Source organism: Vigna angularis, chromosome 8 (genome assembly GCF_016808095.1).
Source record: "Vigna angularis cultivar LongXiaoDou No.4 chromosome 8, ASM1680809v1, whole genome shotgun sequence".
Lineage (NCBI taxonomy): Eukaryota > Viridiplantae > Streptophyta > Magnoliopsida > Fabales > Fabaceae > Vigna > Vigna angularis.
In genome coordinates, this window is record NC_068977.1 from 3,593,479 (window position 1) to 3,607,973 (window position 14,495).

Genomic DNA, 14,495 nt, shown 5'->3' on the forward strand with positions numbered 1-14,495 from the left:
GTGCCCTTTCTTGTCAAGTTCCTTGTAGAAAAAGAAAAAAGAAAACTTTTTCAATTGGGTAAGTTATTTTTTTCTCTAACTTGATTCCCTTGTATTAGGATTACCGTGAGTTTGAATACATAATAATCAGGAATAGAACCTATTGCTTTGAAAAGAATTAAATTATAACTTTAACTTAATGTTACAAAATTATGTTATAAGTAAGACATGAGTTAAATTTAAATAAAGAATTGATTTCATGTTTTAATTAAAAATTTTGAGATATTGAATTTGTAATTTTTTTTAACTTTTTATCCACATATTAAAAATGTTACGTTTTGGGTGAGAATGGAAAGAAAGAAGTTTAAAGACGGTGGAAAATGCGAAAGCCGCTTTGGTTAGAGACATTGCGTTGGTACTTTCCTATCCATTTGGCATATGGGACAATAGCAGCCTCTCCTTCCACTTTACAACGCAAACACGTTTCCTTACTATAAAAGCTTGATCTACTCTGACCCACTAGTTATTTTAACACATTTAAACTTATATTATTTTTTTCGTATTTTATTTTAAAACAATTTCTCTCACAATTTTTCTTGTTAATATATAGAGAAACTTAAAAGTAAGAAAATAAATTATATAAACCAAAAATTAGTTTATATAGAAAATATAGGTTAAAATAATCCGTTAGTAGTTCTATTTATTTGAAAATTTTAAATAGGTCATAAAAAATTATATTAGGTTTTTATTTTTTTAAAGAGTGTAATAATTAGTTATTTTTCTTTACTATTATAATAACATTGTTAAATAAATGTTTTACTAGTTTGTGATTTTTTTAATCTTTTAATTATTTTTTGTCACGCGTCAAGTTTAAATTTTAAATTAGTATTTTGTTTATTTTAATTGAATTCAATTTATTTTTTTAAATTCTGAGTTATTTTATTTTTTGAGATCATATTTCATGTTATAATGATATTTTTATTAAAATTGATATTTTTAATATTATTATTATTTTTAAATTTATATTTTGTATTCAAATTCATTTAAATTTTCTTTTGAAATTTTAAATATATTTATTTTAAACCATAGTAAAATTGTTTAACATTTTACATTTAAATTTATAAAATTGTTATTTTTAAACTAACTCTAACATTTATATAAAAATTATTGATATATAATGTTATAGAAATATTTAAAATATAAATTTATATGAAATTATGTACAATTATTTGAAATATATAATCTTGTTAAAAATCATTAATAAAAATATCAATTTTAATAAAAATATCATTATAATATTTATATAAAAATTAAATTTAATATTAATATGAAGATAGATAAAAATATTTAATATAAAGAAAAAATTAGAATAAAATTAAATAAAATTAATAAATACATAGATTAAATTGAGATTCATATAATGTCTTGCCACTTAACATGACTTTTGACACATGATAAAAATAATTTCTTCAAACAAAATAAATAATTAATTAAAAAAATTAAAGAAAAACATGTCATATTAGTATAATTCTAACATGATCTAATTATTTCGCATTTTAAAAAATAAAAATTCAATTGAGAACAATAAAAATATGAAAATTTATTTGAAATTTTTTAACAAATATAAGAGCCAAAAAATATTTTAACCAAAAATATATGATATACTTTCTTCTTCTTGTAATAAACTTTGTGACTATTTTATTATGACCACTGTAACATTCCAAAAATACAGTCTAAAACTATATAATAGAATAATCACACTAAATAATAATACAGATCAGTCTTACACTAAAAGGAAACGTACGATTTTGGTCGAACGACCTTACAAAGAAGAACAAGAAAATTAAAGCTGTACAGTGTACAATTCTGACCGAACGGTTTATAAAAGCCAATACCAGACGATCATACAAAACAAAAGGAGAAGGTGATCGAACGACCACCTTACTATCAAACTAAACTACTGACCGAACGTTCTACTGTTCGGTCTTAACTTCTACCTCAACTAGGTTTTCTTCCTCCAGCGCCTCTTCCAGCAGCTCGTCTCCTTCTGCTCACATCCACATGGATGATCATTGCAATGACAAAGACGAACGTACAAAACAGACAAGACAGGAAACACAGGGTAAGCTTATGTAATTTAATTCATGTATAAACATACATTTCACATAATCAACCAAACAAGATAAATTCATCATTCATTCATACAAAGCCTAATACTAGACTGACTGTCCGGACTGTATGAAATCTATGTAGCTACGACGTTTGTGCACCCGGGTGATGTAGTAACTAGGATACCCTCAACAGCTGTCACCCGAGGTTAGTCCTATCTATCCAAATTAACCATAAGGACTAGGACCTCCTGCCGTTCCCACACATGACCTACCCTTCTCTACGTGAGGCCGAGTACTCACGGAACATCAGGATGAACCGCTAGCTTAGCATGCCCACATTCATACTTTACCAATTCCAATATTCATTCATGAGTCATTCCTCCCCGGAACGCTCGTCCATAATCCAAAACATTTCATCCATATCATATTCTCTTCATCTTTCTTTATTAATCATCTCACTTAAACATTTCGCACAAAGATTCGTAAGGATACCAAATACCGAACGTTCAACCCTAACTCATAACGAGACCGAACACTTGGAGCGAGACCGAGAGGTCTCTAGTCCCAAAACAGATTAAGACCAAGAGGGTTACTATCGGGTTGAGAAAGAAATCGAGTACAATCATATATCACGAGAACGATTAGAACGAACGTTACTTACAAAGTGAGCCAGTTAGATGAACTGACTCTTGAGGGCTCCAACCGAACACCAAAATGACTATGCCAAGTACTAAGACTATAGGCTGGAACCAATGGATACAAACACTTCAAGACATTCAAAGAATAATACTTAGAAGAATTCTCATGAAGAAACCGAACGTTTATAAATACTTAGCTTATTTGAGTTTAGCATCAAGAAAACCAAATGTCAGTCAATGACCGAGCACAGTAGAGAGGAAACTATTGAAGTTGGACGAACGCTATTTTCATCAAGATAGATTATAAAAGAAAAGAGAAGGAGTGCTTGGTGTAAGACCGAACACTACTAAACATATATTAGAAAGCTTAATAAATATAATAAGATACTATTGGAGTAGTGTTTAAGAATAAACGAAAATATACAAATACATATATATATATATATATATATATATATATATATATATATATATATATATATATATATATATATATATATATATATACTTAAGTTTATAACGAAACACCAAGAACAACCTATGCCTGGCCGAACGCTCATGCACAGTATTTCGAAACTAAGACGCTCGTCCTCAACTAGGATTCTTCCCAAATGAAAGAATCCAATTCTAACCAAGTTCACTAGAAAAACCGAACAGTCAAGGACCGTTCAGTGACGAACGTACACTTTCATAGGGGAATTTCATACTTCGAAATCATTTATCTCAATTAAATTTCTCAACATATATCTTCATAATTTCATATATTCATATCATAGTCAATTTTCATACTTCATACAATCCATATCATAGAAATTTCATATATTTTCATACATCAGAATATAGCACAATCATATTTCATTTCCAATCATCAAATCAACGAACGTTCATGCAGCACAGCAACATACAAATTAAATTAGATAAGCTTCCCTTACCTCTGAGCGTGACCGAACGTTCCCGAGGCAGAATTAAGGTTCGCCCTACTACAAGTCCTTCTACCCTCAACGCTCAACAATTCTCCAAAAACTAAACCAAACAGAAGACCAAAAGTGGCTCAGAACGAGATGAACTCATGCAACCAGAACTTGGTTTGCATGTGCCAGAAAACGAACGTCTAAAGGAGAAGAAGAACTTACCAGTTCAGAACCCGAAACCGATCGGTTCAAACTGAAGCTCTTGATGTCGGAAGTGCTTCTACGATGCCTGAACGGAGATCGGAGAAGCGAAAGGGTGAGATTTCGTAGAGAGAAGGGAGAGCTTTTAGTGAGAAGGAGGAGAAATGAGATTTTCAGAGTTTGGGGAAGAAGGGTGCATGCAGAGAGTGTGACGTGAATTTTCTGAAAATCAAGTTTTCCTTCCCACGTCAAAACGAGCGTCCGCTCATCTGCCGACACCTGCCTTCCACTATCTGATTTCCGGATCCTCTTCGCTTGACATCTGGCGTCCGTTCAGAGGGTTTTTGAGTGCGTTTTAAATGAGGTCTGACAACCACTAACATTTGTTATATTTGGTAAACATTTTAAAAGACTGATAAAAAAAACAGGTATACAAAAATAAAATAATTACGAACGATTTATAGGTACAAGGATTAAAATGTACAAATGGTTAAAGTATAGAACAAATGAGTAATTAAATGTGTATATTATTCTTTGAATAGTTAGTCATTGAACAAATTTATGGAACATTGGAACAACTGAAGTTATTATTTCCAACAATTACTTCAATAACTCATGTGCATCTTAATAATTGCAATTAGAACACTGCCAAAATGAGTATTATAAAACACAAAAACAAATAGATAGAGATATTCTCATGAATTAGAATTTTGTTTTACTATTGTATGCAAAATAATAATAATAATAATAAATAATAATAACATATAAAAGTAAATTTGTCTTATTAGGTTTAAGAAGTAGGTGAGTAATAAATCAATTAATTAGACTAATGGGTTGGTAGACTAGATTGGATTTAGCGATTATTTTACCCTTTTTTTTCAAACATTTTATTAAAAGAAAAAACTTAAAATACTTTTTTTTTTTATTGTATCACATCATTGTTATTATAGCCTGTGCATCATCACTGCTTATTTTTACACCCCATTGGAAAAGGGAAGTTTCATTCCTCAAAGTCTGTTTTATAATCTACTATTTATATATTCTGGAAAGTTTGTTTTCAAAATTTTACCTTAGAAAAATCGCTAGAAAGCTCGTTATAAAAGACTATAAAAATATATACGAGTATATGTGTGTTTCTTTTTATAGCAAAGAATAATAATTTTTTTATTGTAATTACAAAAATAAATATAAATAAATGTTATAATTTTATTTTTGATCATTTTTATTTATTCCATAGATAATTTTTTTATTATAAAAGTTATTTTAGATCATAATTTTTATTAAACTAAAAAAACAGACACTAATTCTAGTACACGTCGTTGTTGCTAAGTAAGCTCTTTTTCTTTGCTTTACTTTCTTTTCCAACTTGTAATAATATATAATAACGAATACGCATCACTTTCAAGTAAATATTAATATTTCGCATGATTCACAACATCATAACTATATCTATTACTGGTTAAGATAGGTCAAATATTCTATTAAAGGATATTAGACAATCAAATATTGATTCTGTTAGTTATAATTTAAATATTATTATAATTTGTGTAGATTTGTGTACCTGTCGTTCCTTTAATAGGTAAAGAATTATAGGATTCTTGAATGTATATATATGGTACTCTACTATTTGGAATAATACATCAGAATTAGTCTTTAAACATTTTATTATGGTATCAGAGCCAAACACAGATATCTTCTACAATATAAGAATCAATGTTTTTTTTCATTGAATATTTCTGATGGCTTCTTCCGATGAAAATCAATCGGAAAAACATGATTCTGGAACTTCCGCTGCTTCCAAGAGTTATATTTCTACTGCTGCCGGATTTGTGACCAAGTTAGGTATATCTAACTCTGCCCTTAATCTTTCTGTTGTTACTAAGGGTAGTGATTGTATAATTGATTCGGGTGCTACTGATCATATGACTTGTGATCCTCATATATTTACTAATTTTTCTTCTAATTGTTCTAAAACTGTTATTATTAATGCCAATGGGGTCTCATCTCCTATTGAAGGTATAGGTACTATATCCCTCTCACCCTCTTTATCGATTCATGATGTTTTATTTGTTCCTACATTAAACTGTAATCTTATTTCCGTCAGCAAGTTAACCAAATCACATTCTTGTGTTGCCTTGTTTTACCCAACCCATTGTCTTTTTTAGAACATCCATTCCAAGGAGAAGATTGCTAGTGGTAGAGAGAGTGAAGGACTGTATTATCTTGAAAATGTCTCACAATCAAACCATAAAAGAGGGTTGACTTGTCTTGCGAACGATCTCATACAAGATAAAAACAAAAAAGAAATTTGGTTGTGGCATAGACGGTTGGGACATCCTTCTTTTGGTTATTTAAAAAAATTATTTCCATCACTATTTCATAAATGCAATATTTCTGATTTTTTTTGTGAAACTTGTGTTTTGACAAAAAATCATCGTGTTGTGTTTCCTTTGAGCAATAACAAAACTGATTTTCCTTTTTCATTAATTCACACAGATGTTTGGGGGCCTGCCCCACACTCTACACATAATGGAAAAAAATGGTTTATGAATTTTGTTGATGATTGTACTCGGGTAACCTGGGTATATTTGCTTAAATATAAAAGTGATGTGCGTGATGTGGTTCGTTCCTTCTATCATCTGATTGTTACACAATTTAACACATCTATTAAGTTCATTCGATCAGACAATGGAGGAAAATATCTTAAGACTGAATTAATAGAGTTCATGAACTCTAAAGGCATCTTGCATCAAACTACATGTCCTTATTCACCATCATGAACTCTAAAGGCATCTTGCATCAAACTACATGTCCTTATTCACCACAACAAAATGGAGTGGCTGAGAGGAAAAATAGACATATATTAGAGGTGACAAGATCACTTTTGATAGATGGTAATGTCTCATCTCATTTATGGGGTGAGGCTGTGAGCTCTGCCGTTTATTTAATTAATCGAACCCCTTCTAGTGTGTTTAACTTTCGAAGGCCTTTTGATGTGTTGTCTGATCATTGTATCCTTCCTCTCATAGTTTATTTACCACCTCATATTTTTGGATGTGTTATATATGTTCTCTTACACCCACATCAACGTACAAAGCTTGAAGAACGAGCGATCAAATGTGTTTTTGTTGGGTATGGATCAACTCAAAAAGGTTATCGTGCTTACTATCCACCTTCAAAGAAATTTTATATTTCTATGGATGTGATATTTAATGAGCATGAATTTTTTTATGTTGATTCTCCACTTCAGGGAGGCAATGAAAGTGAAGTGCATAATCATGATGTTAGTATGTTTGATTGTGAAGATAAATTATCGTGTGAGGATCATTCTGCAGGAAGTGAGCCAATCCTAAATATGGGCCCTTCTTTTCTGCATGAGACCATCAGCACACCAAACACTGAGTCTACTACTGTTCAATATATTCTTCCACCTCGTTCTAACCGTGGTCAACCTCCAGTTAAATATGAACCAGACCTCCAAGCCAAAGTTAAATATCCCATTAGTAAATATGTGTCATCTCACAGGTTATCTCAGTCATATGCATCATTTGTATCTCAATTATCTTCAATTTCTATTCCTAGTAATATATAGGAAGCTTTGGCAGATCCTAGATGGACCGAAGCAATGGTTAAGGAGATGGCAACTTTAGAAAAAAACAACACTTGGGATCTTGTGTCCTTACCAAGAGGGAAGAAAATTGTGGGCTGCAAATGGGTCTTTACAATTAAGCACAAAGCTGATGAAACTATTGAGAGGTATAAAGCACGACTTGTGGCTAAAAGTTACACTCAGTCTTATGGTGTAGATTACCAAGAGACGTTCGCACCGGTAGCCAAGCTCAATACTGTGAGAATACTTTTGTCGCTAGCTGCAAACCAAGATTGGCCTCTTCTACAATTTGATGTGAAAAATGCTTTCCTACACGAAGAAATTTCAGAAGAAATTTATATGGATTCTCCACCAAGCATGACTGATTCAATTGGAATGAAGGTTTGCAAATTAAAGAAGGCTCTATATGGATTAAAACAATCCCCAAGAGCATGGTTTGGAAGGTTTACCAAGTCTATGAAGGCTTTTGGCTATAGAGCAAGTAACTCTGATCACACCTTATTTTTTAAGAGAGAAAAAGGAAAAATTACAGCTTTGATTATATATGTAGATGACATGATTGTTACAGGAAATGACCAAGATGAGATTTCTAGTTTACAACAATACCTTGCATCTGAATTTGAGATGAAACAACTTGAAATCTCAAATATTTTTTGGGTATTGAAGTAGTTAGATCAAAACATGGTATTTTTCTATGCCAAAGAAAATATACTATTGATTTACTATCGGAAACTGGGTTGCTTGGGAGTAAACCAACTGATACACCAATTGAACAAAATCATAAACTCTTTCAATGCTCAAATTCAGCAAGCATAGACAGAGGAAGATACCAAAGGCTGGTAGGAAAATTAATTTATTTGTGTCATACACGTCCATATATCACCTATGCAGTGAATGTTGTTAGTCAATTTATGCATGACACACGGAAGCTTCATATGAATGCTGTTGAAAAGATTTTGAGATATTTGAAGTCCGCTCCTGTAAAAGGAATTTTGTTCTCAAATCATGAAAACTTAAAGGTAGAAGGGTACACTGATGCAAAAACAACCTGTAGTAGCAAGATTTAGTGCTGAAGCAGAATTCAGAGGCATGGCACTAGGTGTATGTGAACTTTTGTGGATTAAAAATGTGCTATCAGATTTGGGCTTTAAACAAAATGAAGCAATGAGTTTGTACTGTGGCAGTACTTCGGCTATAGCAATTGCTTACAATCCTATGCAACATGATAGAACAAAGCATGTGTAGATTGATAGACATTTCATCAAAGAGAAGCTTGAAGCTGGAATAATTTTATTTCCTTTTGTAAGATCAGAATTGCAGTTGGCTGATGTTCTCACCAAAGGAGTGTCAAGAAGATTGTTTAATGAGTCTCTATTCAAGTTAGGAATGTGTGATATCCATGCACCAACTTGAGTGGGAGTATTAAGATATGTCAAATATTCTATTAAAGGATATTAGACAATCAAATATTGTGTTAGTTATAATTTAGATATTATTATAATTTGTGCAGATTTGTTCACCTATCATTCCTTTAATAGGTGAAGAATGATAGGATCCTTAAATGTATATATATGGTACTCTACTATTTGAAATAATACATCAGAATTACTCATTAAACCTTTTATTACCTGTGTATTCTGTAATGAAATTTGATATGAAGAACAAAAATGTCATTTTCTCTCACAAAATGTTTCTGATTAAAAAATGATTAAACGACAGAAAAGTGTTAACTAGTTCTGTGTCACAGAATGATAAATTATGCAGTTCTTTAGATATTTTTTATTTCTGAATATGAATAACATCAAGAAGTCATTGTTTTTCAAGAAAATTGCTGAACGTATGGAATTAATCTGACTTAAATTAACGAAAAAAGAATTTCACAACTGACCCATGATTCTGTCAGATCCCTCTGTTTTTTCTAACAAAAGTAGATTTATAAGTTATTTTTCTGTTTTATTTATTTGAACTAAATTTATAATGGCAGAAGTTATCTTAACAGTATATTTAACAAGCAATTTAACATTGTTATATTTTCAATAATTGAACTTATGATTCTCTATCTTTGGCTTCAAGTGCACACCTACATTCGTAATGATGATTTTCAAATGTAAAACATGGAATCAAACTGTTCAAATCATAGAAGAACAAATAAAAAACACAAGTAATTTTTAAAGAAGATATAACACTCGTAAAACTTAAATCTTATCTATATAAAAAATTAATATTATCTTTTACTCAAAACCTTAGCATAATAATAGATTTGTAAGTTTTTTTTATCTTATAATATGCTCAATTTTATCATAATCTAAAACTTAACTCAAGTTTAGATTCTCAACCAAATCTTTTGAAACAAAACTTTACTATATGATCGACTCATTATTATCGGACAGTTAATGTTTCCAGAAAATATTGAAAAATTGTTTCTAATCCATCAATAAATTGATCAATCACGTTTCTATTGAACATTAACATTGTAAATTGAACATATTTACATATTAAACACATTTATTGATTTTTGTGCTTTTTATCGTGATTAAGTCAATTTTAATTGAAAGCTTATTTTGAAATCTATAAATACTTAAGGAAAATAAGAAGGTAAATGATCATGTTTATTGTGAATTTAAGATTTTGTTATGATAATGATCGAAATATATAACTGAATTAATCCTTGAGAATGACTTTGATAATTGAGAATGACTTTGATAATGGAGAATGAAGGATAATGACTTTAAAGAGGTGGAGGAAAAGGTTAAGAAGTGTTAATAGTGATTTTCGACCAACCTCATGGAAAAAAAACCTTTTAACATTGTGAATAGGAAATCATAAACAAATCTACTAAAACGTTTGAGCAACGTGAACCTTAATTTTCTGTCGAACAAGATGTTGAAACATAGGACAATTACATATACTCAAATTCTGCATACAACGTTGAAGTCAAAGTTCAAATACAGATATACGTCACATACTATTGTTCCAAGTAAACAAGCTCAATGATAGAGAAAAAGAAAGCAACTAATCGATGACACCATTTTCTTCCACTACAGCTTCACCATGTTTAATATCTTTACTCTCTTGTGCATTGACTTGCTTCCTTTCTGTGATCTCAAGAAACTGAATCAAGCTATGCAGGCAAGCGTCCACTTCTTCATCAACTGATTTTGGCATCAGATTCTCAGCAACATCAGCAGGGGTGATCTTTGTCTCTTCCAACAGCTTCCCAATTCTAGGAAACAAATGGTGAGACTCAACATCCAAGTAATTCTTGGCAAGAACCTTGAACGCCTCATAGCAACAATATGACAGTTCTATGTGCTTATCCATTCTCCCTCTTCTGATCAAAGCAGCATCAAGTTTCTCCACAAAGTTAGTCGTGAAAACCATGATCCTCTCCCCTCCACAAGCTGACCAAATCCCATCTATAACATTCAACAGTCCAGAAAGTGTTACCTTACTTCCTCTCTCTTCATCATCTTCATCATCACCCCTTTTGGAAGAAGAACTTTTCCCCTCCCTACCCTCAACTTTTTCCTTCTTCCTCTTCCTCTGACCAGTGAGATCAAGAGAGCAATCAATGTCTTCAATCACTATAATTGACTTGCTTGAAGTGTTAATCAACAGCTTTCTCAAATCCGAATTATCCTTCACCGCCGTCAACTCAAGATCATACACATCATAGTTCATGAAATTAGCCATTGCAGCTATCATGGTAGATTTCCCCGTACCAGGAGGACCATACAGCAAGTACCCTCTTTTCCACGCCTTCCCAATCTTGGCATAATAACTCTTCCCGCTCTTGAACTTCACAAGGTCATTCATGATACCCTCCTTCTCCTTCGAACTCATTGCAAGAGTCTCAAAAGTCGCCGGATGCTCAAAAGCCACATGGCTCCACCTTGTGGAGCTGTTGGTGTAAAGCTTCAGCTTTCTGTTCTTGGTCTCGATGGCCTTTGCTTCTTCCAAAACATGTTTGAGGTAAGTCTGAGTGATGAGGGTTCTGTGGCGTTTGTGAAAGGTGAGTTTGTAGAACCTTTTTTCCTCCGAAGAACGATAGACAGAAAAGGAGTAATTTTTGGGGGTGATTTTGTAGGAACCCCACCAGAGCTTCACCCCTTGGAACTCTTGTACGATCTCTTCGTTATCATCCATGCTAAGAACAACAGGGCTGTGTGTGTCTTTGACTTTGATGACTTCTCCTCTGAGCCTTGTGGCGTTTTGGGAAGAGTGTTCGCTGAGGTAGGTTTCGATGGCATTGTAGGCCTCACTTTTGATGAGGCGTTCGCCGGTGAATTCGTGGAAGGTGATTCTGATGTAAGGGTAGACGAAGGTGGTTAATTTGTTGGTGTAGCGTCTAACACGGGCTTGAAGAGTTGGAGGAACCAAGCGCATGAACATGGCGTATATGAACATGACGGAGGCCATGAATGACCCTGCTTGTGTCCATGTTTGGTATGTGTTATTTGACATTATCTCACACCAAAATCTTGCTTATGTTGTTCTGACTAGATTGTGTCTGCAAGAGTTTGGTTTGTTATGGTAGGAACCATTTTCTGTTGCATTTATAGAGTTATGCTTAGGTTTCGAAAGACGCATTGGTCACAATTGCTGACCAAGTTGTGTGAAAAGGATATTAATTATTTTTTCTGTGCTGAAGTAATCTGCTTTTTACGTTTAGCTTCACCTCACTTCCACTTAAATTATTAGGATGAGATAGATCTATATGCATTTAATAGGAAAAGAATAATTTTTTTGTATTTCTAGAAAAAAAAGAAAAAAAAAAGTATAATGTTAAATGAGTATAAAAAATGTATTTATATCAAAGCATAATTTTTGTTTAGTGTCAAAATCCATAAATAATAACTAATTAATGACATAAAAGTTGCAAGACATTCTAGGGTATGAATGAGTACGATGGATGATTCATTTAAAAATTTTAAGTGAAATTATAAGTCATTAAACTATGAAAGGGTGATTAGGCTTTAAATAAATGTTCCAAATAATTACTTAACTTAAACATGAAAAATTAAGAGTAACTTATTAAATGGGGGAGGAAATTCATAAATTGAAAAGCTAGTGAGTAGGGAAAAATAATGGGATATTGAGTCTTACATGTGTGGAATGCATCTCCCAAATTTTCATTATTACTTACATTATATTAAAATTTTAATTCATGTTGTGGGTATTTGGAGAAAATGATCTTAGGAGATGTTAGAAATATATTACCAACAAAATTAGAAGTTAGGAATACATAAAAAAATTGATTGATGTAAAATTCATTCCAAATAAAATATTAAATATAGTTTGACATTAGCAATGTACATGACTCTTCCAGAAGGACTATTTCCATGTTAGTTCTGAAATTGATTAATGTAAAATTCATTCCAAATAAAATGGCATGTTAAATTTGTTGAACTTTTTTATAAAATTAGTTTTATAGGAAGTAAATCAAACTCTAAATTCAAAATTATTTTATGATGAAATTATAAATAATTAAGACTTCTAAAAATATTATTTTATTATATGTTAAACTTAAAAAAAATATTATGTTTTATTTCAAAATTTTATGTTTTTCTTTAATTTATTTAAGCGACTTTTGATATAAAATTATTATAGAGTCATAAAATTCTTAGATGAATAATTTATAAGTGGGAATAATCTGTCTCAATTTTTCTTAATAATTAAATTGAAAACTAACATAAATACATCTTTCTCATGTAATACTAATGTAACATCCCAAAAATACAGTAAACACCATATAATAGAATTAATTACATTTAATGATAAATCAATTCAGTTTTATACTAAACCGGAGTAAGGTTTTGGCCAAACGGCCTTACATAGCATTGCCAAAACAAACCGTACGAGATTAATGGAAAACATGACCGAACGGCTTACAAAAGACAATTACCGAACGGTCAAATAACAACAAAAGGAAGGAAGTGATCGAACGGTCACTTCATACTAGACTACTAACTACCACCGAACGTCCTACTGTTCGGCCTTCACCTCCACGTCTACGAGGTTCGCGTCCTCCAAAATTTCTTCTTCCAGCGCCTCTTCAAGTAGCGGGCTTCCATCTGCTCACATCCACACGGATGATCATTGCAAAACAAGACGGACGTACAAGAAGACAACACAAGGAAACACAGGGTAAGCTTATGTAATTTAATTCAAGTAATAACATACATTTTCATATGCAAGCACAGTCAATTACATTCCAATAAACAATTCAATCAAAAACTCTGATACTAGACCGACTGTCCGGACTGTATGAATTCCGTGTAGCTACGACGTTCGTGCACCCGGGTGATGTAGTAACTGGAATTCTCATCAACTGCCACCCGAGGTTAGTCCGTTCCGTCCAAAGTACTCCCAAGGACTAGGACCTCCTGCCGTTCCCACACATGACATACCCCCTCTATATGAGGACGAGTACTCACGGAACATCAGGATGAATCGTCAGCCAAACTTTGTCCACATTCATACTTTACGATATCAATATCATCCAAGAGTCGTTCCTCCCCGAAACGCTCGTTCAAATCCATAATCTCATATTCATCTCATAAACTCTTCATACTTTATAATCTTTCACTTTAGTGTCGTTTTCAAAATCATTTCTGAGAACATAAAAATATCGAACGTTCAGCCCCCTTCATAACGAGGACGAACGACAGGAACGAAGCAAGGAACTCCCTCGTCCTAGAACCGAATACTACCGAAAGGGTTACTGAAATCTTTAGAAAGGAATCAAGTACACATATGCAATATGTGACGAACGTCTTCTACAACCTGAATCAGTTAAATGAATTGACTCTCGTGAACTCCAATCGAAACTCAAAGAATACATAGAATTTGGGAACTCTTGATCCGAGACAATAAAGTGGACATATTAGGACGTCAAAGGACCAAACTTAGAATAATTCACATACAGAAATCTCATGTCAGTAAATGACCGAACAAGGAAAGGAAAGTTCTTCTGAAGTTGGACGTACGCTATTTCATTAAGACTAATTTACAAGAATGAGTACGAGCGCTCAGTATAAGACCG

At 32.2% G+C, this 14,495-nt stretch overlaps 1 protein-coding gene across 1 annotated transcript; it reads right to left on the reverse strand.

Annotated features, from left to right (window-relative positions):
• Nucleotides 1-10,354: 10,354 nt before the first annotated feature.
• LOC108345071 (AAA-ATPase ASD, mitochondrial) lies at nucleotides 10,355-12,063 on the reverse strand. Its single transcript, XM_017583638.2, has one exon. It carries the CDS (start codon nucleotides 11,912-11,914, stop codon nucleotides 10,463-10,465), a length of 1,452 nt encoding a protein of 483 aa, XP_017439127.1. The 5' UTR covers nucleotides 11,915-12,063; the 3' UTR covers nucleotides 10,355-10,462.
• Between the last annotated feature and the right edge of the window lie 2,432 nt (nucleotides 12,064-14,495).

Coding starts and splice junctions, on each gene's coding strand:
- LOC108345071 (XM_017583638.2), bottom strand. CDS start 11,914: ATGTCAAATAACACATACCAAACATGGACACAAGCAGGGTCATTCATG.